Here is a 26,106-nt window from a genome sequence, read left to right as displayed (position 1 = left end):
TGTTTATATAAAATAAAGAATTATGTGTACATAGTAATTAGAATAATTGCTAAAATTGTTACAATTTAGATAAGTAACTGATGTTCAGTATAATGTATATTTGTTGAATAAAATGTACATTGCAGACAAAGAAGTTGAACATTAAATAAAAAGTAAGACAAATTGCATTTGTTTATAATTATTAGAAAATGTTGTACATAGAAGATTTTTTGTACTATACATATATATGATACAATACACACAGAGGATCAATAAATAAGATAGGAAGTGGATTTCTGAATACACCTTTGTTAGTAGAAATGTTAAACTACAGCAGATGTACTGTACAGCACATAGGTAAGAATGCTGCATTTCAACATAATCACCAAATTTGTGTCAAGATTCTCCAGTCAGGCAGTACATCCCATTGCATGGTCTCCACAGTCTCCAAAATCATTGTACACGGTGATGTATTTCACGGGGCAAAAGAGATGGAAATCGCCGGGTGCAGATCTGGGCCATAGGGAAGGTATTCCAAAACCTACTGGTGCACATTGTCTGGTGGGAACGGGTGCGTTGGGTAGTGTGGGTTCTTACATCGTCGTGCATGAGAACGACACCCAGGTACTGAGATATGGTCACTGCAACATATGCAACAGATTCAAGGTCTAGTTTCCTCATCTTCTTTCTATTGTGGAGACCTTGTTAACTTATTTATTGATCTTCCCTTGTATATATAATACATAAAACACAATATATATAACGTGAGGTTCCGGACTGGGTCCGAAGCCCTCACAAAAGAACAGACAAAAATTTTGAATCAAAAGGAAAGAAAGACTATAAAGGACTAGAAAGGACGTTAAAATATTCGTTTAAGTTTGCACGAAAGAGGAACCGATTTGAACAACGGAAGTTTTAAGATCGAAAATCTCAGGTTGGAATCGGAATTCAGTGTCGAATTGAACATCGACGTAAACCTTCAACCCCCGAGTCAGACTCAATTAACTCTGGAAACAGGCAGAGACCAATCGGGAAGAAAAGACGAGGGACCAAATCCAGTCGGGATATACACTCGAGGGACACGATCTGTCTTGGACGAGTACAACCAAGACGGTCGTACTCGACCTCGACGTTGTCTTTCACGACTTTTCCACCTTTCTCCGACGGACGTCTTGACGCAGAAGCTTCATCGTTAGACCAAAGACTTTGTTCCAGCTTGGCAAGAGAATCGGAAGAACTTTGTAAGTCTCAAGCAAACGGTCTTTCGAACAGCCCAAGCCTGCTTTCTATCTACAACAATAACCACCGTAACGTATCGTTCTGATTTGTCCGTACTCATTTTCTAATGGAGTTTCGGCCGTTTATTATGTTTCGATATCGGGCTGCGACCACAGTCGCATGAACCTTACAATAATATACTGTGTGTACATACAATATATATAATACAATACCAGTACTGTATAAAATGTGTCAATTCCCTATTTGAGATCCCTCCTGTCTCGGTTTCTATCAGTTTAGTAGGATCAAGAAAATTGTGATCTTTGATCATAGTTCTTAAATAGAGGCAATTACGTTTTCATGGGTACAGTATGAGTGTGTATATGTATTCAGCAATTATCATTATCACACATTATTGGAATTGTGACTTGAACATCCAATTTCTAGTTTGAGATCTGAATCGAAAGAATTTGTTTTATGCTAGGTTGGTCCTATTACAATATTAAGGAATTCGCGTGTGTTGGGTAACCTGCCCTTGACTGAACAAACAAGATCTCACTTATTCGTACAAAAAGAGAAAAGTAACGAGCCATTATTTATTGTGACATCGTCACAATGCCGGGCTGCAATTTTTAATTTATTTAATTTAAAATATGTGCACTCCACCTCAAATTAGTAGTGGCTTGCCCTTGCATATCATACTTTTCCTTTAACAATAGAGTCGTACCAGTCATCTATCTAACACCTTTCAGGAGAATTTTTGAATTGAAATAACGTGATTTCCAGTCTAAAGTGGAAATTCGTATATAGTTAATCGAGGTCTTCTGCCCCTAAGGTTCCCATATCCTGTTTCGTCTTTCATCTATCTAACTCCATTATCGAGGTTAAGGAAAGACGGACGGACGGATGACGGTGGGAATTTATAGGTCTACAATTTTTTCAAATTGCAGCCCAGTCAAACTGTGCAAACGTATATCTATCGATTGTATATTTTACTTGGTAATTGGATTTTTATGGTTGCTATTAAAACAATGGGTGTAATTGGAGAGACAGATGAGAGAACAGATGAAGAGATCTTCAATCCCGGATTTACCCTTGTAAACCATTGGTGATCCAATCAAAGAAGGTTCCCGGGGAGGAGCTTGGAAATGAAAAACCACGGACGTAAAGGTTTGAATGATGGTGCAGACTACCTGTGTGTTTCATTAATATGGTAATTTGTTAGTGGGTCGATTTCGTTCCGTTTGGCCAAGGCTTCGCAGATGGAAATTCGATCCATCATTTTTTTTTTTTATTATGTGTGTGTGTGTCAATTCGTGTGGCACTCAAACATCGAGATTATTTTTGAATCCAGCTTTATGCAGATGGTTTAAAACTGTTTTGTGGTCAATCTTTAGTTCCTGGGCGATGCTACGACTGCTAACATGCCGGTCTACTTCGATCATTTCCATGATTTTATCGACATTTTCGACGACGGGCTACCTGTGCGAGGTGCATCTTTAACATCGAAATTACCAGAACGGAATCGACGAAACCAAAATTGCGCGTAATTGGCTGTGACAGTATCGGGACTATAAACACCATTCACAATTTCAGCCGCCTGGCTTGAATTTTTGCCTTTATCAAAGCAAAATTGTAAAACATACGGAATTTTTTTTTTTTTGTTAACTTCCATCTTTTACACCTCATAACTCACAACTGAATCGACCAATCAAAAAACTGTAAAAGAATTTTTTTAGTACGGAATGTCACTTTTCCAACGAGCACAAGTCTGAAATTGTTTGATCAATACTTAACTACAGCCATCTAGCGACAAAATAACGGATTTCTTTTTCCCCAACCTAACCTAATATATATATAGACTTTATTTAATTAAAATGAATTAAATTAGGATGCCTGGATCACTTATTAAAGGAAAAATAATAATAATAATACCTGTAAGTTAATCATACGTAATACTAAATTCCCTTTCCAGGATATTTACGGATAAAATAAAGCACGAGTATCTATCGCGTAGGCTACATTTCGGGATAAGTAGAATAAGAGAGCCACCAGTAAATTATTAAAACTGGAACAATAAAATTTATTCTATTAATAGTTTTTAAATATTTTAATTTTGTACTAAACGTTATCAATCTGTCATTTGGCAAATACAAATAGCTTTTTATTCAGGATAAAAGTATTTATGTAAGCAGCATTTAATACTTTAATTCTTTTATCTAATTGAGTATTTAAAAAAATGGTTTTGTACCTCTTTTGCTTCAAAATAAATATACTCGTATATAGCTTTTAAAACTTCTCAACCGGATATAATATAGATATGTTTTATGGGTTTTTTCCAGGTATTAACAAACCCGTTGAAGAGGATTTGAGGAAATTTAATAGAAGCTCAACTCTACAAAATATAAAATTAATGTATTCATTGACCAAAAGTTATAATTTACACAGAAATCCTACGACCGTAAAAAAAACTGAACGCCATTAATCATTTAGTCACTTTGTTACTTTTTATATCTATTGATTATTGAATCAATCGCACGTTGCTGAATAACCAGTTATATAATTTATAATTTAAATAAAAAATGCCAGAGCGCGCACACTGAATAATGATAATTTAAATTTCTGCTAATATTGCTAAATTCCACTAAAAAGTATGATTCCAAGCTTCATTATGCGCCATTTAATCATAATTATTGAATGCCAGTATTGATACACACGCAGTTTTATTTGCACGATGGACGATTATTTAAACGTTTTCTAATGTAATGTCTTGTCATTATCCCCGTGTAATACTGTAATAAGGGTTATTTTATTGAGAACGTTACGTTTAGAGTTACCTTTACCATTTCTAATTCTAAATTTCCCAAGAATATCGTAAGGCTCGGTAGAGGCAAGCCGTCAAGTAAGCCAGCGAACAAACGAAGCAAACCTTATTACAGTATACTGGAATTAGAACACTTTCTATTATTATTATTTCAATTAGAAAATTATTTCACATCTTAATATAAAAAATGAAAAACAATTTCGTTAATAATGCTTTATACGGAATTACACATTTTACTCCCGCTTAATACGAAGACCAATTTGATAAATTCATTTGTTTCTGTTTTGTTTTTAAATGGAGATGCGGGAACTGTCTAATTGAAAGAAAGGAATTTTGTCTAAGCGAGTATAGATATATTAGAAATACTAACATCGTAACCGTTACGTTTTGCTTCTCTCTTTATAATATTGTTTGTTTGTGTATGTATATTTGCGGCTCTAAAATAAAAAAGAGAGTAGTAACTCAAAAGTAATAAGTTTAAAATCACACGAACTAATACTTAATGTTTACTAGTTTAATTAACAATTAAGTGTATACATATGTAATAAACGTATAGCTATGTTTTAGCGAAGGAAGGAAAATTGCCTTATAATATTATTTTTTAAAATACAGTTTGCAATTTTTGTCGTATTAGGAACAAATTTTCCATCTCGGTAAAGTGCTATTTATAGCGCTAGATACACATTTCACGTATCAAGCTCGCATTAAACGCGTAACATTATAAGGTAGGGGAGTTGGACTGTTATTTTGACCAAATTTGGCCATAATGGGCTCCTCTACCTTACAATATAAGTTATAATTTAATCTTCAAACTCGATTATTCATAAGGATGTCGGGGATCATTAATTGTATTTGTTTTATCTCCAAACGATTTACAAGTTTTTTTTTTAATTTATTTCTCTCCATTTCGCAGTCGAAAATAGTTTCGAAATACACAATAAACAAACCTTGGAGAGTTTTAAGGTCGTCAGAAATATAGCTTTGGGCGAGATATCTTTTTTTACACCCGGAAGAATTTGTAAGACAATTAGGATTGTAGTGCATCTTACAAATACAACAACTTTATACTCTGTCCGGGCTGTGGAAGGAAATTAGCCCGAATGTTCGGCAAGAATGATCGGGTTGACGATCGACAGACATTATCGTACAGAAACACGACAAGCCATTCATTATGTCGACATGTCCGACCACCGTAATCTATCCGCATCCGTCTGTTGATAATTGCTAAAGCTTCTATTCTTAGCTTAACGCGCCGCGACATTAACGAACATCTAGAATTATTTTATTTAGAAAATCGAAACTAAATTACTTTCAACAAATACGCAAATATATATATATATACAAACGGCACGCAATTCTTCCGTAGAAAATCCAGAATAATATATAAAAGATAGTACAAACTGCCTTTGGCCTTGTCTTTTAATTTTTAAGTCGAATTTTTCTCGTTTTATATTCTAAAGATCGTTAACAAAATCCGTTTCGTTTATAGTAATTAAACGATTTATGCTCCTTAAATGTAAATCATTATCATTAATCTACTAAAGCGTTTTTTTTTTATCCTTTGGACGTGGACCGTTAACGGTTAAAGAATGAACATCGTGGAAGTTGGAAAGATAAAAAGAAAGGAAGAAAAATGCGTTCAGCGACGGGGCAACCAAGCAGTTAAACGTTACTTAATGGAAATTACATTTTTACACAAGGAAAAGAAAAACGTTTTTGACCTTATCTTACGGACACTTCAAAATTTTAAAACTAGAAATTAATTTGTTTTTAATTACAAGAAATGAATATAAATTACAATTTTATATCTTAAAATTCCCAGTTTATGTTTGTCACGTGAAATGATTTGGAAAAGGATGCCAATAAAACGTTTGGAAGTAATTTTATGTAGAAATGACTTATTAGTCGAGCTAAACAGTTGTGGTTTCTGTATATTTTAAGGCGCATGACGGACGAAAGAAAAATAAGAAAGAGGTAGAGAGCATATCGATGAAATGCGGAAGTTTTTGATTCCGGCGAAGATAATGTCGCGCGAAGATCGACCTTCTAACGGTGACTTAAACCAGTTAGTTTTAGAATCTGGTCGTGTTGATGTCCCGCCCCGGGGTGTGTATCGGAGAAAGCCAGGCCGCGCTCTCCTCGTCCGCAAAAAACCACGCCGGTTTTTAAACATTTAAATAGCAGAAAGGACCGGTTAACCAGACTAAAAATGTCGTTTCACTACGTTAAGCCATATTAAATAAATATCCTCTTTATTTTAATAGAGAATTTAACACACGACCGATTATCAATGGAGATGGAAACTTCAGCACGGAATCAAAAAGAAAGATATGGTTAATCGCCTTTGGCTGTTTAGGTCGAACCGATTTATCAAGTTTTGCTCGACGATTCGTCTTTTATCCATTCCGAGATTAACATCGTCGGAGTAAGGCCCAACGACGACGACTTCTTACAACCGTTAGCTCCACCATTTCCATTATCTGATGGAATTAATTGGATCCATTACCCCGCGCTGCTCCCGTCCTTGATCAAAATCCTTCGTTACTTTGTAAGTATTTTGTAATTAACATTGCATTTTTTAAAAAAATAACAGCGCCGTATAAAAGTACGATCGATCCTTTTACTTAATTAGCGATCACTTATTAATCCTTTATAAAGAAATATTTAATATATATTTCTTTATAGAGGATTAACAAACGAACAAAACGGGTGAATGCATCGATTGACACTTATCACATTTCTCGATTGTGCTAAAAATTACGCATCTTACATTCGAAAAAAAGCATACTAGAGACAATTATTCTGCGATTATTTTTCTCGGAGGAGCAAATGCTGTGTGTAAAGTCCGGAATAACTACTGACGGAAGAAGCAGGTGCTAATCAAACACGAGATCGTGTTCACCCGCATTGCCCTTTCTATTATAAAAATTATTAAGTATTATAGCGTTTGGAAAATTCTGAGTGTATTTATAACGGTTGGGATGGAAGTGAGATGGTTGACAAACGTAGCTACTTGGTTGCGTCAGAACTGTTTTTGCTGCGGTTGGAATGGTAAATATACTGTTAATCCCGAAATGGTAAGATCTCGTCTAAACGAATATTTAATTCAAATTTGATAATAATTACAATTAAATGACTTTATGAATATTTATGTGAACATTATCCGTGTTTTCACTCCATTCGAGTTGGCTCGTTGACTGCCAGTCAAAGGCTATTGCAAACTCGATTTTAACAGATTATCGAAAATTCTTTCGTGTGATATAAAAATAGTCATTTGTATTTTCATTAAAACGACATTTTATAAATTTTTTTACATAATCAAATTGTATAAATTACGGTATTTTCCGCTTACAACATTGAAAGAATATTTACTTCACATATTTACAGGCCATTTGCACGTAACGGATAATTATTATGTGGTGTTGTTTAGCTTTTAAATTGACGTAAAACACTTGATTATTTGTAAAAAAGACTTTATTATTTTTCAGATTAGGTGTAAAAGGTGTTGTTGCGTGCGTCGACGCCTTCTTCTCGCCATGCTTTGGATTAATGCTGGCTTGTCACTTTGTCTCTTCATACAGGCGAGTATTTAAATTCATCATCCGATTATTCAAACAAATATAATTGAATTTAAAAAATTAAATTAAATCATTAATTATATAAGATTTTTCACCGTTGGAAGTTAAAAAATTGGGATTCATACGGCTCTAAACTTCAATTAATAATTTCGGTTTTAAGAATGTTAAATTTAAATGTAATTTTTGTTTTAAAAATCATCTCAATTCTGAAACTTATAATAAATAATTTGAATTAAGGAAAAAAGTTTTATTTAATTAAAATGTAAAAAGTCTGAAAAAAATCTATAAAATTAATCGTTACAAAATTTAAAAGTAAAACTTTTAAGGTGTTCTTTAAAATTTTGCACTATTTTTAAGGTATTGAATCCTTTATCTTGTAGTAAAAATTACATGCATTTATTGTCTTTCTTATTAAGGTAACTGATTTTATTATACTTTTTTCTTTTAGTTATTAGCATCCAAAAATGTCGGAGACAACGAAAAAGATGCAGAAAAGCAAGAGACCGCGCAATCATCGTCTCATATAATAAGGCACGAACTTCCGATATTGCCACACGGAAACAATCCAAATTCGGGGAAAGTGGTTCTTCCTCAAATTCCTTACGCGCCCCCCGCAAATCACCATCGAGTGGCCAATCAACCTCTGAACCACAAACTCGCCCACGAAACTAACTTTCAACCGATTATAGTCACTAGCGAAAATCAAGCGGGAGATAATCCCTACAACCATCGATTTTCGGGATATCCGGGTCAGTTGCATCTTCCTTCGCATTTTAAAACGACTTTAGTTTTTTCGACTTAACCTTTTTTAAAATTCTCTTTTCGTTTTAGCTATCGCGAAAAACGATCTTTGGCCTCTCCCCACGCCGGATCTACCGAAAATAACGAAGCTGGAAGTGAAATGCGAACGTGAACTGATGAAAGTGGCCATAGAATTCGATCGTCCTTTTTATGGATTAATATTCAGTAAAGGTCATTATACGTACGGAAGTTGCATTCACGTTCCGGCTGGTCTGGGCAAACAAGCGGTCTATTTCGACATATTAATTAACATGTGTGGCACTCATGGAGATACGGAATCACTGTACGGCCTGGGTGTTATAGATAAAATTGGCTCTTACTTCGAAAACACCATTATTATACAATACGATCCTCAAGTTCAAGAAGTATGGGATTTAGCCCGAAAGTTGCGCTGTACTTGGCACGATCACTACGAAAGATTGGTCTCGTTTCGGCCATTTTTGGTGGATTCGCTAGAAGTCTTCAGAGTGGAATTTGCGGGAGACGACGTGGGATGTTGGATGCAAATTCAGAGCGGAAAGGGTCCTTTCGCTAACGAGGTCTCTGGAATTATAAAAATCGGCCAGACTTTAACATTAGTGTTAGCTATCAAAGATGCCGATAAGAGTTTCGATATGATGGTGAGGAATTGCATCGCCCACGACGGTAAAAAACAACCAATCGAATTAGTCGACGACCACGGATGCATTTCTAGACCCAAATTATTAAGTCGATTCACTAAAGTGAAGAATTTCGGAAACAGCGCGACGGTTTTGTCATTCGCTCACTTCCAAGCTTTCAAATTCCCCGATTCTATGGAGGTTCACTTTCAGTGTACCATCCAGATCTGTCGATATGCCTGCCCCGATCAGTGCGTTATACCTTACGAAGACAATCAGGATTATCAGCCTTACAAAATGAGGAATCCGCGAGCCAGCAGAAGCGTCAACGATACGTTTCGTCGCTCCAGAAGCAAAGAAATCGTCGAGGAGTCGGCCGAAGTCGGTTTGAATCGAGTTGTTAGAGTGGTGTCCGATGGCGATTTGGCATTTTCGCTTCAGGACACCAAAACCGACGAATCTGTCGACAAAGAAAAGAAATCCGATGATATTTGCATATCCAGACCGAAATTTACCGTCACAGTCGTCGGATTATTTCTATTAGTGATCATTTCTGGTGTTACGTCAGCCGTTCTGTGTTTATGTCGGAGGCAAGTGACCAACGATATTTTGGCAGCATTCAACGGTCTGTTAAAACGGAAAAAATGTAATAGGCCTACTTAAGAACTTTCGTCAACGAAGATAGACGAAAAATATTCGCAACGTAGGCCGTGTGAAGAAAGCATTTAGCATTGACTGTTATTCTATGTAGAAATTTTATTTATTAGAATCTTTAAATTGGAATCAATATATTTGTAAAGTTGATGGATTCGATTTCCGTCGGCTATAAAATACCATAGATGAGATTTAATGCGACCGTTACCAGTGCCTGGCATTAAATGCTAACCTAATTCAGCCAAATGTTTGTTCAAAGTAAATATTTCGTGACAAAAACAATGCCGAGTAACGTCTCTTCGTGGCAAATCTCACGAGAATTATTTTTAAAGTTCTCCATTTTGAATAAATCTAGAACAACGCGCAAAATTATCTCTTAAAACACGAAAAAATCTTTTAGGCATCGCCTTGTTTACGGTTAAAACCTGAAAAACAAACACGCGTAATGCTCGAAATGACCATTTTTCCGCACGGTTTACCTTCAACCTCTAAATTAAGACGATTAAATAAGAAGCCGGCTTATTTAACAGACACAATAAATGCGAGGTTACTCGGAGGAGGATGCTGATGATAATTTTCTATCACAATTCCAGGTTTTAAATAATTTACGTATTTAATATTCACAATTTAACTCGCTAAAATGATCGATTATATCATTTTATTGGTAAGTATTAAATTATACTTTACTTACTCTTAAAGTAAAATATTACTAAATAATTATTTTTAGTATTTTATTACTAAAATGTGGCGCTTAATGTAGGAAATTTCTCATAATGCTTATTATTAAGTAAGTTTTTAATAATGGCGGAAAATAATAATAAAAATTCGATCGACAGACGTTTCCTTGGCGATATTTTACAATCGTGATGACACGATCGTGAATAGCACAAAGACATTCGGATATTCTAAAGTGAAAATAGTAATACTCCATTCATCAATTATTCATTAACAAAAGTTAATTTAATCTTTCGACTGAAGGTTTTTTTTAAAAAAGAAATTCTCTCTAAAAGAATGACTCATTATTCTATGTTAATGCATCTATCACTGGCTCTGATTTACTCTATCAAAATGTAAAATAATTACTGTATTTTCCTCATCCCATTTTTCAATGACATTTTTTTTTGAAGATTTTTATACATATATATTTATTTTTCAATAATAAAGTAGATTAGAAATGTACTAACTTTTCCCTTTCAAAAAATCTTATACACAGGAAAATTTCGTATTTAAAAGTATTTTGTGTGGATTATAAGGAGTAAAAACATGTGGATTAGCCAAAACAGGCAAATAATTAAGAAAATGCAATTAAGTTTTATTAATTTTGACTCGACAAATGAGTGAATTCCGATAAAATATTGAACGTAACTATTTAAACATTTTGAAGTTTTACGTTATAATCACCATCATAATATTTCTATAACATTCAGAAATCTGTGATTTCATACTTTTAGTGTAATCACGATTTATGCATGATGCTTAAAGGTAAATGTCTGAAACCCTATTAATATGACGACTTTTTCAATAGTTTAAAAAGTAAACTCCACACAAGTAGTTATACAGGCTGTTCGATTCTTTAAAATCACAAATTACGCGGGAATCGTCATCACACTTTCATATTACATTATTATTGCAATATTCATCAAATATCGTATTTTCTTTTTTTTTTTTTTAAATTACAACAGCGGTTAGGATGGCAGCCTACCGCTCTGGGAGATCCGAAATAGAAAAACCCCAGAAATTTTTCGGGGTGGTCTGGCCCCGATCCTGACCACCCGGCCGAACTCATAATGGACTCGCTAAAAAGGCTTTTTAGTTGCCACGAAGCTTGATTAATGAATTCTTTTTATGTACAAACATAACTAGAATCGAAATTTTTATATAAAATGTTGTTATTTTTTTTCGTTTTTATAGATTTTACTGGGACGAGGTTTAGTTTGGGGTCAAGAGGACGACGAAATTAACAGCAAACTAGCGGATATGGACGTCATCTGCAGTAAATCTTTCATGACGGTTCGTATGATCTTCTCGTCGCCCTTCAACGGTCTCATATACTCTCGCGGAAAATTCGACGAAAAAAATTGTATGTACGTACATCCTAATTCGGCCATTACGAGTACCTCGTTTGATATCTATTACGATCTCTGCGGTACGGTTAACGACATTAACGGCCGATACTACGAAAATACGATTATCGTACAACACGGCGCCGATATTTTGGGCCCTAACGATCAAACTAAAAGGATCAGGTGTGAATGGCACGACGTTTACCAAACGTCCATTACGGAACCCGGAGTGCGCGTTTCTGATCCCGAGCCCGTCGTTATGAATTTTCACGGGGACAATATCGATTGCTGGATGGAAATCTTAGAAGGGAAAAGCCCTTGGTCGAGAAAACTAAATGGCATCGTAACGTTGGGTAGCCCCATGACTTTGGTGGTGGCCATGAGAGACAAAAGCAATCAGTTCGATATGAGAGTGAAAACGTGTTATGCCCACGACGGTCACAAGAAACCAATTTATCTGACCGACGAATTTGGATGCGTTCAGAGAACGTCACTGATGAGTCAATTTAAAAAAGTTAAAGACGTTACGGGAAGAGCTACAGTCATGTGTTACTCCCATTTCAACGCATTTAAATTTCCAGATTCCATAGACGTTTATATGCAATGCACAGTGGAAATATGTAGATTCGGATGTCCGAATAGCTGCGGCGACGACGAAGACGATTTTCCTAATTACGAAGATCTACGCGAACCACCGAAAACCCACAATTTACGCGACCAGAAAATAAATAACTTCGACATAAAAATAAGAGATATACTCGAGAAGAAATTAAGGGATATTTACGTCCAAAGATTGAAACGGCTAAAAGATAAACGCTTGAGAGATCTGCGAAACAAACGTTTGAAAGACCTTCGAGATAAGACGAAAAATCACGATCTGAAACTTAAGCATCTGGACGAGGATCTGTTGAAAGGTCTTCGAAATTACGATTGGAAAACGTCCCAAGAATCGGAAACTACAGACGACGAAGGTCTGAAACAAAGCCACGAATCGAGATTAAAAGATTTGCAAGAACAAATTCTCAACGAATTAACTCAAAACGAAATCAACGCCTTTATCGTTCATCAAAACGGAGACGAAAATCGAGAAAATCAAAATAACGCGTGGAGCGACAACGGCGGCGATATTCCTTTTAGGGACGAGGAATCCAAGGTGAAACCTCTAACGTTTTTAACGCCGTCGTCCTCGGAAAAAAGTACAAATCTGCCGGTTAAGCTTCAATCTCGTATCCAACCGGATAACAGAACCGTGAAAGAAATTGAAGTATTCGGTTCTATATCCGTTCCCACTGGAGACGATTCCGAGTTAAACAACGGCGACGTTATAACTGGAGTGAAATCGCGGCCAACTTTATCACCCGAATTAACGTCTCTCGGCACGGAACAGATTTCCTCTGATTTACAAATGAATAGACAAGCGATCTCCAGAAATCACGAAACCTCGGAACCATTAACGTCCGATGCATACATGCAAAGCGAATCGCGCCCTGCCGGCAGGCACGTCATTCCAGTGTCTCCGGAATTCGCTCGTTGGTTGATGAAGGCCAATGGAAATGGAAGAGGAAGATCTTTATTCAAACGGACCCCCAGGGTTAAGTTAAGCCTCGTTTCTAAGACGGGAAGGATATTAATGAGAAAATATTTTTATCCTATATCTCCCATGCCCGTTTTCCCCCCTCCTCCTCCTCTTACTACTACTAGAAATAAGCGCGGGCGTAAAGTGCGTTTTAGAACCAAGAGATCCACGGACGAAGTGGGAATAAGTCGAAGTTTTAAGGTCGTATCTCCGGAAGATTTAGCGTTCGATCCATCTACGATAAAACGGGATATTTACGAAGGTCGAACTATAACGAAAAGTTATTCGTTCTGCTTCGCTACCCCCGGAGTAATCGGAGTTTTGTGCTTTCTCATCTTAATTACAATCTGTTCCATGACTGCCGCCGGATGGCTTTATTTCCAGTATTATTCCAGAATCAAATGCAGTAAAAATAATGGAGAGCCGAACAAAACTTATAATACAATCCCGGGAGTGAAATCTCAAGATTCCGAAGAAGAAAAGTAATTTTAACTTTGCAATTGGTTGCATTTTAAGAAATTTTACAGGTAATTTGAATTTTTTGAAATAAATTTCTGTTGGTGGCTCTGAAAAGATTTCAATAAATAATAATTTTTCAATTTTTAAAATATTTCATCCAATTTTTATTAACATGGTTTCATTAATCTGTCACAAAAATTTCAAATAAATTGTATTAATGCCAAATTAATTCTACAAATTCATAAATTTTAATGTACAATAAAACATCAAAGCACACTTAATTACAAAAACTAAAAATGATTAGGAAACAATTCAACTAAATTACAATTTTATGCATATTTCTACATACACTTTCACAATTTTTCTTAATTTCTTTTATATAAAACAAATTAATTTGGAATAAAACTAAAATATGTAATTCTTAATTACATTACTTTCCTTTTGAAAATGTTCGCCATTAAGAACATTTTTAAAATGGCAGTTAAAAAAATAATTTTGATGTGATTATGCAAAATATGTTAACAGGTAATCCACGTCCCTATGAATTACATCGATTCTTTAAATTTTGTAATCTTCAATAATAATAACACAATCCAGAAATGCAACTTACATACAGGAGGGGGTGCAAAAGTAGGTTGTGAGTTTGAGAAATACAAACGTTTGGTGCAGAGTTCTTCATGATTTATGTATAGAATGAATGTTATTTTTTGATAATGGAAACTGTATGCCTACTTTTTCACACCCCTGTATATATAATCAACAGAAAAAATCCGTTTCAAAATTATATAAAGTTTAATTTTCAAGCATATTTTGTAAAATATCACACATAACATTTGTACCTGAATCAAATTAGCAATTAAAAATATATTCGCTTTTCATTAATAAATGCTAATATAATATATATAAGTAGATTCAAAGTATATAATACTTTATTTCCTTGTAATAAACACAAGTTATGTTTCTCAACGAAATTGGTTGAATTGTGTGTTAATTCCATTACAAAAGAGGAAAAGAAATTATTCTAATGACTATAAACAGTTTTATAAATATGTATTTTTATATAAGCTCAGCAAATTTTGAAAAGTAACAAGTGCAGATTCATATTGCACGTATTGGGCCTATTCGAAGAGTCACATCTGCCAGTCGAGTGACGTTTACTTCTGATTTTACGCCTGTTTTTTATAAATAAGACGGCGGAAGCTCGTGACTTGTCAAAAATTTCTACTTTGAAATGACGATGATAAATTATGAATTTAGACGAAGTCAGTTGCGTTCGGCAGACTCGGCCGTTCCAACCGGTCGTAGCCCAATTAGATATGTTCGCAACGTTGCCCCCATTTTTGTGACGTCATAGCCAGATCTGAATTTTCGAACTCGTTCGGCTGACGTCAAGCAACGTCACGACTTCTCGTATCTGACTTCGCGAACGCTTTTCAGATTTCTGACTTTTCGAAAAAACCCAGTCTCTCATTACCATTATTTTAATAAAATGCTCGCATTAAATTAGGAATTTTATGAAAATTGCAACATATAAACACACTTATTTCATTTATATATTATTAAATAATCTGCGTTTTAAATGAAAAAAATTTTGTTTAAAATGTTACAATATTCTAAATTATATCAAAGATAATAAATGCTAAAAATATTATAATATTTAAGAAAAAAAGTTAATAATATACATACATAATTTACTTATTTTTTTAGTAATAAAACCATAACCTAATTCTGAAGTAATTTTAAAAAATTATTTCTTCATTTTAATTAGTTTTAATAACTTTTTACATAAATAATATAAAGTTTGTATTATTTGAAGTGATTAAATAACTTATTCAATATAATTCTAAAAGAAAAGCATACACAAATTCAACGTGTATATCATTCAACACTTCTCTATTCTGATGTCTTTATAGAAAAAATATTTTTCAAAATTAATTATTTTATAGAAGTAAAACCGACGAACTAAATTAAGCGGAATAAAAAATTATTTCCAAAAATCAATAAATGTAAAGAGCATTGTATTCTGTAAAGTTAGAATACTGAAACCAGTCATATTGGGTGATAGCAATTAAAATATCCCTATTCAATGCTGTCGAGAGAGCGATTTAGCAATCCAAATGCAACCGAATCTGGTATGGTGACATTTCAGGAAATGTAGAAGACATTTTCATAAGAAAAAGTTCCAAAACTTGCCACTAATGGCACTTTTAGCACTAACAAAAAGCAGTTTATTTGTGGAACATTTAAAAAAATACAGTTTATTGAGGACATATTGCAAATTTGGCAGCCTTACAAGGCAGTATTATATTCCAAGTGAGAATCATCAAAGAGGATCAATTAAGGTTGGCCACTGAACACATTGTACTACATCACCTTTAGATTTTTCACCTTTGGAATGGGGACCACATTGAGCAGTATCTCATCAGTAAGATGTCTGTGTATATGAGTACCTTGTACAAATACAATGTTTGTTGTTTGCAGTGCCAAAAATACCATAGTAATGAGTTTTGTTATTAGTATTTTTTTTACAGAAATGTTGTTTTCTGTTTGTCTTGAAATGTTTACAAACGAAATTTAAATGCATTTGTACTAAGTAGCATTTAGCATTAAATCTTTTTCCAGAGAGTTATTAAATAGAGGTACTTTAATTCTGATCACCCAGTATTAAAAAATCTTATCACTAATATGAGATGATAATGTATTAATAAATTATAAAAATGAATTTACCTATAATTGAGTTGAGTTGAATTTACTTATAATCTATAACAGAACTAAAATTATATAGTAGTAATCTACAGACGATAGAAAATCTCATTGAATGTTTTCCTCCTTAGAGTCAGTATTATATATATACATAGAGTACATGGAGCAAGTGTATGTAAGAGAAAACTGTACAAATTTCAAATTTTGCTCTCTGTGTATAAGGTGTGAAATCTACCAGATATCAAGAAGGCCTCACAGCAATGGATCCACTGACAGTTATAGCTGTCTATGCCAAAGTACAAGGTAACTGATGTGCTTTCTTGTGCTCTAGGAATAGGTTTTTAGTTCTATGAAGATTTCAGAATAGCTTTATAACTATATACTTGTTAGACATTGTAAATATTTCTAGAAAGTAGAATTCATAGATCAACTTTGCTAGACATTATTTTAAGACTGCTTATATGGTGGCATCACATAGCATGCTAATCAAGTAGGCTTGGGGCAAGTCTACTTGAGTAACATCTCCATTTTTCATATAGAACCCAAGACACTGTATGAAAAATGGAAAAATGTGGTTTGCTTGTTTAGTAAGCACTTCTGTTTTCAGAAACAGTCAGAAGAAATCTGACAAAAGGCCATGTACAAAACAGATATACCAGGCTAAATTGGCACAGAGCCAGTCGAAAATGCATGTTGACTAGGACTTTGAAATTCATGAATCAGCATTAAGAAAAACACCGATAAAGGTTGGATCAGACATCATAAGTATCTGATACAATAATAAACAAATTAATAATAAATATATAATAACAGTGTATTAAATGTGCTATGCTTGATACATCTATAGAACTGCTTGTGAGAGAAGAACTAATATAAATATCTGTATTATAGTTATGATAACAATATTTTCTCTAGTCTATATCACTATAAAATCTATTAAACACAAACTGAAATTTATTAATTTGAAGAGATGTGATGCTACTAGCATGCACCACTTAAAAGCTGTACTTCCTGAAGAAGCACAGCAATACCATGTAGAGAAAATATAAACAAAGTGCACATATCTAGTGTTCCCTTAGACATTGCATCCTCGCCCAAAATTACAGAATTACATAAGAAGAGAACTAAGGGGAAGTAGTCAGAAATAATATCTTTGTTACCATTCAAGGCATCCTTGGAAGAGATGTTGTGACACAGTCAATAAAGTACAAAGTTTCAAAAACAGCATTAAGATCTCTTTTTACACCTGAAGTAATATCTAAGAAAAACTCAGAAGATTAACAAGAGATGTTTGCCTCTCCGATTTGAATGAAACTTGGTGAGCCCTAAACACAAACAGTTCTTTGTCCAAATAATAGGACTAACTTCTCAAACATTTCCTAAAAACGGGCCTCTGAGAATTGAGTGTTTAGCTTATAAGTCAGGAAGGTCTTTGTATCATAAGAATGGAAGTAGCCGAGGGATAAGATATTCCTCACTAATCCAGCAACTTCAACCTTTAAATTTCCAGTACAAACGACGAAAATTAACAGAAAAAAACTAACATTTTCGAATCTCCATCGAGATCTTCCTCAGGTTCGTTAATGGAATGTCATGAGAATAGAACTCTTTTGAAGTTCAAAAAATCGAACATCTCCAGCGTGCGATGACGATGCAAAACATAAGATTGATATAATAGACCTGAGTCTACTAACGTAACGTCGCAAAATATCAATGCAGGAAATAAAACCATGTCTACCATCGTGGATTGACCTCCGAGATGTATCGCCACGCGTACGATAAAACGTTGCTGTCTTTGTAATTAATGCATTTCCCCGATTTGGTAGCTCTGTAAATCTCCAGGGTCTCCAATGCCCTAATGTGGTCCATTTTGAACGACTTCTTAATGAGGGTGGCGTTATCGAAGTCCGCTTTTACATCGGGGTCCGTGGCATACGTCAACAGGGCGGTGGTGTGCCTTTTTTTGGCAACGTCATTCTTATGTTCAGAAACCCTTTTTTGGAGGGATCTCTTGGTAGAACCAATATATACTAGGTCCCTTTGGAATCTGTGGTCTCTTAACGGGATACTATAAACGCCCGGTGCCCTTAAAATGCTCGGTTTGTCCTTGGCGTTTCTGAGAAGCGAGTAGATAGATGGCGTTCTCGTGTACGCTAACTTGGTGCCCTTCCTTAGCGCTATTTCCCTGTACAAGGGATGGAGGTCTTTGTTGTATAGTACAACCGTGTGCTGGTCGGGGCTCGAGTTAGGATCACTCCGCCCTGCGGAGGTGTGATGCGCTGTGTTTATATTACAACACTTACGAGATAAATTGCGGATAAGGCTACTTTTGTATCCATGGCTAGTGGCAATGTCTTCAATGTGTTTTAGCTCTGCGATCGTGTCTTCCCTTTTAGTATTATGGGTGAATGCCCTATTTACTAACGCCCTGAACGCCGCAATTTTATAAGGGTACGGATCCTCCGACCCAGCGGGTATGTACATAGGTAGGTAGCCCGGTTTGTAGTACACCCGCGTCTCAATATTGTTTATATCGAGCTGAATGGAGACGTCTAAAAAATGCACTCTGGTGTCCGATATTTGATCAAGCTTGAGCGTTAGACCAAACGGGTTGTTATTTACGATGTGCAAAAAATCATCGACCTTCGGCTCGCCCTTCCATATGATAATCACGTCATCCACGTACCTACGGTACAAAATAATGTCAGGCGTAAACATGGGAACGACATCCCTCTCTAATTGCCGTATAACCAACTCACATAGGTCGCCCGAAATTGGGCTCCCCATGGGTACCCCCCTTTTTTGTAGATATGTGGTATTGCCGAACCTAAACAGCGAATTGTAGCACATTAGGTGTGTGAGTTCCAGTACATGCTTGCGGTGTGCCGGAAGACTATATTTGGCCAGCAAGACGTCCCTGCAGTGGAATTTGTTCTAGAGAACAAATTACACCGCATATTGGCTGGACATCTAGAACAGTATGCTTTAACAGTGAAGAACTCCAGAGAGCTGGTCGACGCGTTGAAACATACACAGCTAACAGAGAGCGCTCACCTCACGGTGCTTGATTTTCAGGCTCTGTATCCATCCATCAAACTCCAGCCTTGCTTTTGCGCCCTCAGGGACGTCTTGCTGGCCAAATATAGTCTTCCGGCACACCGCAAGCATGTACTGGAACTCACACACCTAATGTGCTACAATTCGCTGTTTAGGTTCGGCAATACCACATATCTACAAAAAAGGGGGGTACCCATGGGGAGCCCAATTTCGGGCGACCTATGTGAGTTGGTTATACGGCAATTAGAGAGGGATGTCGTTCCCATGTTTACGCCTGACATTATTTTGTACCGTAGGTACGTGGATGACGTGATTATCATATGGAAGGGCGAGCCGAAGGTCGATGATTTTTTGCACATCGTAAATAACAACCCGTTTGGTCTAACGCTCAAGCTTGATCAAATATCGGACACCAGAGTGCATTTTTTAGACGTCTCCATTCAGCTCGATATAAACAATATTGAGACGCGGGTGTACTACAAACCGGGCTACCTACCTATGTACATACCCGCTGGGTCGGAGGATCCGTACCCTTATAAAATTGCGGCGTTCAGGGCGTTAGTAAATAGGGCATTCACCCATAATACTAAAAGGGAAGACACGATCGCAGAGCTAAAACACATTGAAGACATTGCCACTAGCCATGGATACAAAAGTAGCCTTATCCGCAATTTATCTCGTAAGTGTTGTAATATAAACACAGCGCATCACACCTCCGCAGGGCGGAGTGATCCTAACTCGAGCCCCGACCAGCACACGGTTGTACTATACAACAAAGACCTCCATCCCTTGTACAGGGAAATAGCGCTAAGGAAGGGCACCAAGTTAGCGTACACGAGAACGCCATCTATCTACTCGCTTCTCAGAAACGCCAAGGACAAACCGAGCATTTTAAGGGCACCGGGCGTTTATAGTATCCCGTTAAGAGACCACAGATTCCAAAGGGACCTAGTATATATTGGTTCTACCAAGAGATCCCTCCAAAAAAGGGTTTCTGAACATAAGAATGACGTTGCCAAAAAAAGGCACACCACCGCCCTGTTGACGTATGCCACGGACCCCGATGTAAAAGCGGACTTCGATAACGCCACCCTCATTAAGAAGTCGTTCAAAATGGACCACATTAGGGCATTGGAGACCCTGGAGATTTACAGAGCTACCAAATCGGGGAAATGCATTAATTACAAAGACAGCAACGTTTTATCGTACGCGTGGCGATACATCTCGGAGGTCAATCCACGATGGTAGACATGGTTTTATTTCCTGCATTGATATTTTGCGACGTTACGTTAGTAGACTCAGGTCTATTATATCAATCTTATGTTTTGCATCGTCATCGCACGCTGGAGATGTTCGATTTTTTGAACTTCAAAAGAGTTCTATTCTCATGACATTCCATTAACGAACCTGAGGAAGATCTCGATGGAGATTCGAAAACGTTAGTTTTTTTCTGTTAATTTTCGTCGTTTGTACCGGAAATTTAAAGGTTGAAGTTGCTGGATTAGACTTTATATGTACCGGTAGTCACGGGTGAAGTTTGTTTTCGATATTCCTCACATTTAATGCTTATAAAACAAGATTAAAAATTGTGATGTCATTTCCTGTTTAGCAAAAACTAAGTTTCAGTAGATATAACTCTTTGTGTTGTTAAATAAAATTTTTATTTCTTCATATTTATTTTTAGATATTTTAGCTAGTGTTTACATACCCTGTCAACACAGGCAAATAAGCTTCGGGCTTTACTGCTCATGGACGAAAAAGACAAGTCTGATATGAAAATAGGATAGCATAGTTGCACCATTTTTCTTTTAATTGTTAATGCTGTGGACAATTCCCTGATGTGTTTATGTTTGTTACACTTCACTATATCTGATGCTTACATGAGGAATAAGAATAGTAATAATAATGGTGATGATATAATAAAATAATGTGTAACATTGTTATTTTATTATTATAGGTGATTTATCAATGGTGGAAACCGAAGACATTACAACTGCAGATCTATGGTCAAAAATTGTTGAACTGATTACTTCAAGTAACAAAAGGTTGGTTAGTCAAATTTCATTGATTAGAGAAGAAATTAATGTTATATAAAATGATTTTAAAGACTTTAAAAACCAACTGCAATTGGTTAATGAAAGAAATAAGAAAATGGATATAGAAATTACTAAATTAAAAATAGAAAAAGAATTAATTCAATATAAATTGGATACTTTAGTAAATAATACTAATAGTAATAAAATATTATTATATAATTATCCAACCACGTTTAAAGAAGAATAAATATTTAACAGAAATATTTAATTTTTTCACAAAAATTCTAAAATTAGAGAACATTGAACTAGAAGATATAAAGTATATATATTCTATACCTAATTCAAAAATTAGTATTATATGTGTGATGACAAAGATCTGATCAGTTAAGAAATAGAATATTTTCAGCTTTTAATAAGTTTAAACAAAGTAAAGAATTAGGAGAATGGCAACAGATTAATATGTCTGCAGATCTAGTTAAAAATTCTTGTAAAAGGAAGAAACTGCTTTTGCCTTTTTATAACTTCAAAAAACAAGGTATCTAAGTAAAACTTTGTGACAATTATTTAATAATTAATCACTCAAAGATCACCTATTGTTATATGCAGAATCGGTTGGTTAATGTTAAAGATTTTTTATTGTTTTCCCCTTTGAAAAGTCCAATATTATAAATGTGTCTGATAATGAAATGAAGCTTAAAGATAATCAAATTTTTTGGAAAAACTAAAATTAAAAACAATAAATTGGAACTGTCAGGGAAAACAATTGACTAATTTATTTAGTGTTGAGAATACTAATGTTAACAATAATAGAAATGATAGGTTTGACGATACTTATTCAACATTATACAAAGGACCTGAGATCAAGGTCATTAATTGGAATACCCAAGGTATTAGAAATAAGTTCTTTTCTGTTTATTTCAAAAAACTATTAGAAATTTATATCATAGGACTAAAAGAAACTTGGATTACTAAATTAACTGAAAAGGAGATAAATAAAAAAAAATTAAATACCTTCTAGAACCGATAACCGGCGTGAACTATTTTTCGAAATGGCGAACGTTTTCGCTGCCCCTCCTGGGCTCTTCCTCAGGCCAATTCTGGATTTGATAGGAGATAAATGGAGGATGATCTGTGGAGGAGATTTATCTCCTCCACAGATCATTCAACTATATTATGGTTCCAGAAATAAAAAAATTTGGTAGGCTGAAGGGAGAAATAATGCTATTGATAAACAAATCCTTGGGAAATTTGGTTCATTCCTATTGGAGTACCTACCTTATATTTGCTATGGTTAAATTAGAAAATCATAAATTTAATGGGTTCCCCAATGATTATTTGGCAATAATTACTAATTACATTCCTCCCTACAAAACATTCCAAAGTCCATTTGAAGAAATCAAGAAAACCCTTTTGAACTGGTCATATCTCACCTCATTATGGTTAATTCTTGGGGATTTCAATGCCGGAATTGGAAATGAATGTGATTCAATTTATATATATATATATATATATAAAAATCTTAAGCACATACACTTATCCCATGTTACTCCATAATCTATACGATCTATAGTAATATATATATATATGTACAGGGTGGTGGTAAAGGTCTTCAAAAACTAAGAGCAATCACTGTAGACCTATTGCTGATGCATACTATGCTAGGCATGCACTAAACGACAGTCCAAATTTCTGCCTCCTCCAGCCTGTTTATTGAAAAGACTGAGTAATCTCATCCCCTAATGAAAATAGGTGTGTCAATTACAAAGCGGCAGCACATGAAAAAATACATACTATTGCCTCTTAGTTCATTCTGAAATATCAAGTAAGATCCTGGAATAGTTGTCATATATGACATAAATGGTTCACTGTAACTGTGAGAGGTAGTAGTGCATCACTGCATAATATGATTGCAATGTGGGAGTGGTTGAACATGCAATCTCGAGCAAGACTAGAGATCAAGTGTTAAAAATTTAATAAAAGTGTCAAATCAGGGGATTGAGCTTTGATTCCAATATCCCATTCGCACGGAGCATTTCAATCTAGATTGTGATAAGATTGGCAACTGTGCCATAGTGCAACCTCTCTCGACCATTTAAATCTTGACTGAAACAAGGTTCAATCGTGATCGACACAAGAGAGTTTTTGAAACTAGATCCAGTCATAAGAGAGTTCCCACAATCCCATGTGCATGAGAAAAAACAAGATGGCTGAAGAACACATGTCGGGCTATCAACAGAGAAATAAAAAAGATATTTGGAGAGATGATGAGATCTGGCTATTCTTAGATATATGGCAAGAAATATTTATTTCTAACCAAAACTTCCATTTTGTTTGTTGATGTTTGTGACTTACTGTGTAGTTATGTCAGTTTTATCATCGCATGCAATAGCCGGATTCTTCTCAAGTGGACTGCCTGTGCAAACAGCTCAACATTCAACTGGCAACAGTTACAATCGAGATCAAAGTGAGTCATGGATTGTTTGTGAATGCAGTATAACTCATAAAAACTGGAAGGAAAACATAAATAAAAACAGAAAAGAATAAAAGTATTTTAGTCAAGAGAAAAAAATTTTTTTTAAAAGAACCTTAAAAGGAGATCTAGGGCAAAGATTATGTGCCAGACTTACAAGAATTTGAAAACAATAGTTAAATATGAGCAGAGTTTCAAAGTGTGATTAACTTCCCTTGAGTGAATAAAACACAGTGTCGAATTTGACCCTTTGTAGACTGAAATGATCTGTTATCTACCTGGATACAAGAAACTGACCAATTGGAAAGCTAGAGACCTGGAGAAAGAATCCTTTAAAAGCCTTGATCTCAAGGACAAAAGCAGATTTTTTCCTCTGTCTCATGTTGTGAATGCTGATTGCTCCTTTGATCCCATCACCATCCCAACTAGTCTCCAGCATTTACATACAGACTCCTCATCCCAAACTTAATCCTTCTTTTCCAATGCTTTTGTTCACTGGTCTACCGGACACTCATTGAACATCTCAACTGACCAACCTGAGGCCATCAACTCTACCACTGACCAGTTCCAACTGTTGACAAAACACTCTTTTGAACGTAAGATGTAGCATAAATAAACGAGCATATTTGTAACTGCAGGTGTCTGCCTCATTTCCATCCACCCCACATCCAATAAATCCTGACATTTGTTTATCTCCAATTCAGCAACCTCACACAAATGACCTGATTTAATAGAAAATACCAAAAACAACTGAAAGTTACATATATCCCTCAGTGTATGTAATCATTACAACTGCAACTGATATAATAACTAGACTAAAATAAAACATTGAAATATACTCAGCTTTGAAGTGTTACTTTGTATTGTAACATTTCATGCAAATCACAATTTCTGCAAGGCTACATCAAAACAAGTATAAATAAAACCAACCATCAGTTATGTTCATGTTCTTTACTTTTTTTTAATGACATTACTATTTTTTTAGTGAGAAGATAATTGAATTTGGGTCACATGACCTCTTCTCACTGAAAGCAAGCACTAAGAGGTTGACATTACTATTTACTAGTGCAATGGTCCATTTTACAAATGAGAAATACAGTGATATGCAAAGTAATGTATGAAGGTTGTTAATGCAATGCAACTGCAGCTTTTATGCAGTTTCCAAATAATTGATACCCAGACCACAAAATCATATCAGATGAAGAGAGATCTCCATAAAACTGGCAGTACATCAGGTATCAAAGAACAGAGCAAACATGTGTTGACCATGCAGCCACAGTGGTGTACATATTTGCACATCCACATAACATGAATATAACAGTAACTGATAAATGTTTTCTGTGTGTTATTCAGATCACATATGAGCATAACATGCATTCATTCCAATGCCTTCAACAACTGGCACTGCATGAGGGTGATGAACAGAAAATGGATTAGTACAATTTTGTGCTAAATATGATGAATGTGAATCCAAACTTCATTGCAAACATCATGTGAACTGATGAATCTAAATTTACTCAAGATAGAATATTTAATATATATAAAATACACTAGTGAGCATAAAAGGATCCATATTGAATAAGGGACACCCACCATCAAGTGAAATGGTTTATTGATATTTGGTACAGCATTTCAAGGAAGCAATTAATTAATCTTGTATTTTATACAGAACAGATTTTATGTTGATTGGACAGATGTAGTTAAATAACATTTTGAATGATACAGTAACAGAGTTCATAGAAAACCTGCCATTATAGTATTTGCACACCATATGGTTTGAATACGATGAAACTCCACCATATAACACTCATGGTGTGGGATTGGATTAATGTCAAGTTTGGACAGCAGTGAGTAGGTTGGAATAGATCTGTGAATTGGCCATCAAGGTCACCAGACTTTATATTTCATGAAATGTTTCTGATTGGACTTTCAAAACTCAGGCATTGAATGCAAGTGATGTGCAAAAGTGTATTGCATGTGCTCTCCTTATCTATGACATGTCAATAGCTGTTTAGATGCAATTAGTACAAGCAGGCATTGTTGCTGAAGGCAAACATTTTGAGTATATTTAATAAATGGCAAGTAGGGG

The 26,106-nt window shown here is 35.2% G+C and overlaps 3 protein-coding genes across 3 annotated transcripts; 2 read left to right on the top strand and 1 right to left on the bottom strand.

Moving 5' to 3' along the window:
* Positions 1 to 7,760: 7,760 nt before the first annotated feature.
* LOC136988978 (cuticlin-3-like) lies at positions 7,761 to 9,893 on the top strand. Its single transcript, XM_067286995.1, has 3 exons — positions 7,761 to 7,775; positions 8,048 to 8,348; positions 8,431 to 9,893. Exons 1-3 carry the CDS (start codon positions 7,761 to 7,763, stop codon positions 9,660 to 9,662), a joined length of 1,548 nt encoding a protein of 515 aa, XP_067143096.1. The 3' UTR covers positions 9,663 to 9,893.
* An 8,295-nt stretch (positions 9,894 to 18,188) lies between these two features.
* On the bottom strand, positions 18,189 to 19,241 carry LOC136988977 (uncharacterized). Its single transcript, XM_067286994.1, has one exon. The coding sequence runs from the start codon at positions 19,239 to 19,241 to the stop codon at positions 18,189 to 18,191; it is 1,053 nt and encodes a 350-aa protein (XP_067143095.1).
* An 84-nt stretch (positions 19,242 to 19,325) lies between these two features.
* Positions 19,326 to 20,759, top strand: LOC136988976 (uncharacterized). The gene has a single exon (XM_067286993.1). The coding sequence runs from the start codon at positions 19,326 to 19,328 to the stop codon at positions 20,757 to 20,759; it is 1,434 nt and encodes a 477-aa protein (XP_067143094.1).
* Positions 20,760 to 26,106: the final 5,347 nt, after the last annotated feature.

Source organism: Centruroides vittatus, unplaced genomic scaffold (assembly GCF_030686945.1).
Source record: "Centruroides vittatus isolate TY-2023 unplaced genomic scaffold, ASM3068694v2 scaffold_435, whole genome shotgun sequence".
NCBI classification, from domain to species: domain Eukaryota; kingdom Metazoa; phylum Arthropoda; class Arachnida; order Scorpiones; family Buthidae; genus Centruroides; species Centruroides vittatus.
The sequence above is the reverse complement of the archived record's forward strand: the minus strand, read 5'-3'. Positions and strand labels throughout refer to the sequence as shown.

Excerpts from the sequence above, each read along its gene's own strand:
- LOC136988978 (XM_067286995.1), top strand. Across the intron at positions 8,349-8,430 it reads TCGATTTTCGGGATATCCGG|CTATCGCGAAAAACGATCTT; the intron begins GTCAGTTGCATC and ends TTTTCGTTTTAG.
- LOC136988977 (XM_067286994.1), bottom strand. The coding sequence starts at position 19,241 with ATGGGGAGCCCAATTTCGGGCGACCTATGTGAGTTGGTTATACGGCAA.
- LOC136988976 (XM_067286993.1), top strand. The coding sequence starts at position 19,326 with ATGCTTGCGGTGTGCCGGAAGACTATATTTGGCCAGCAAGACGTCCCT.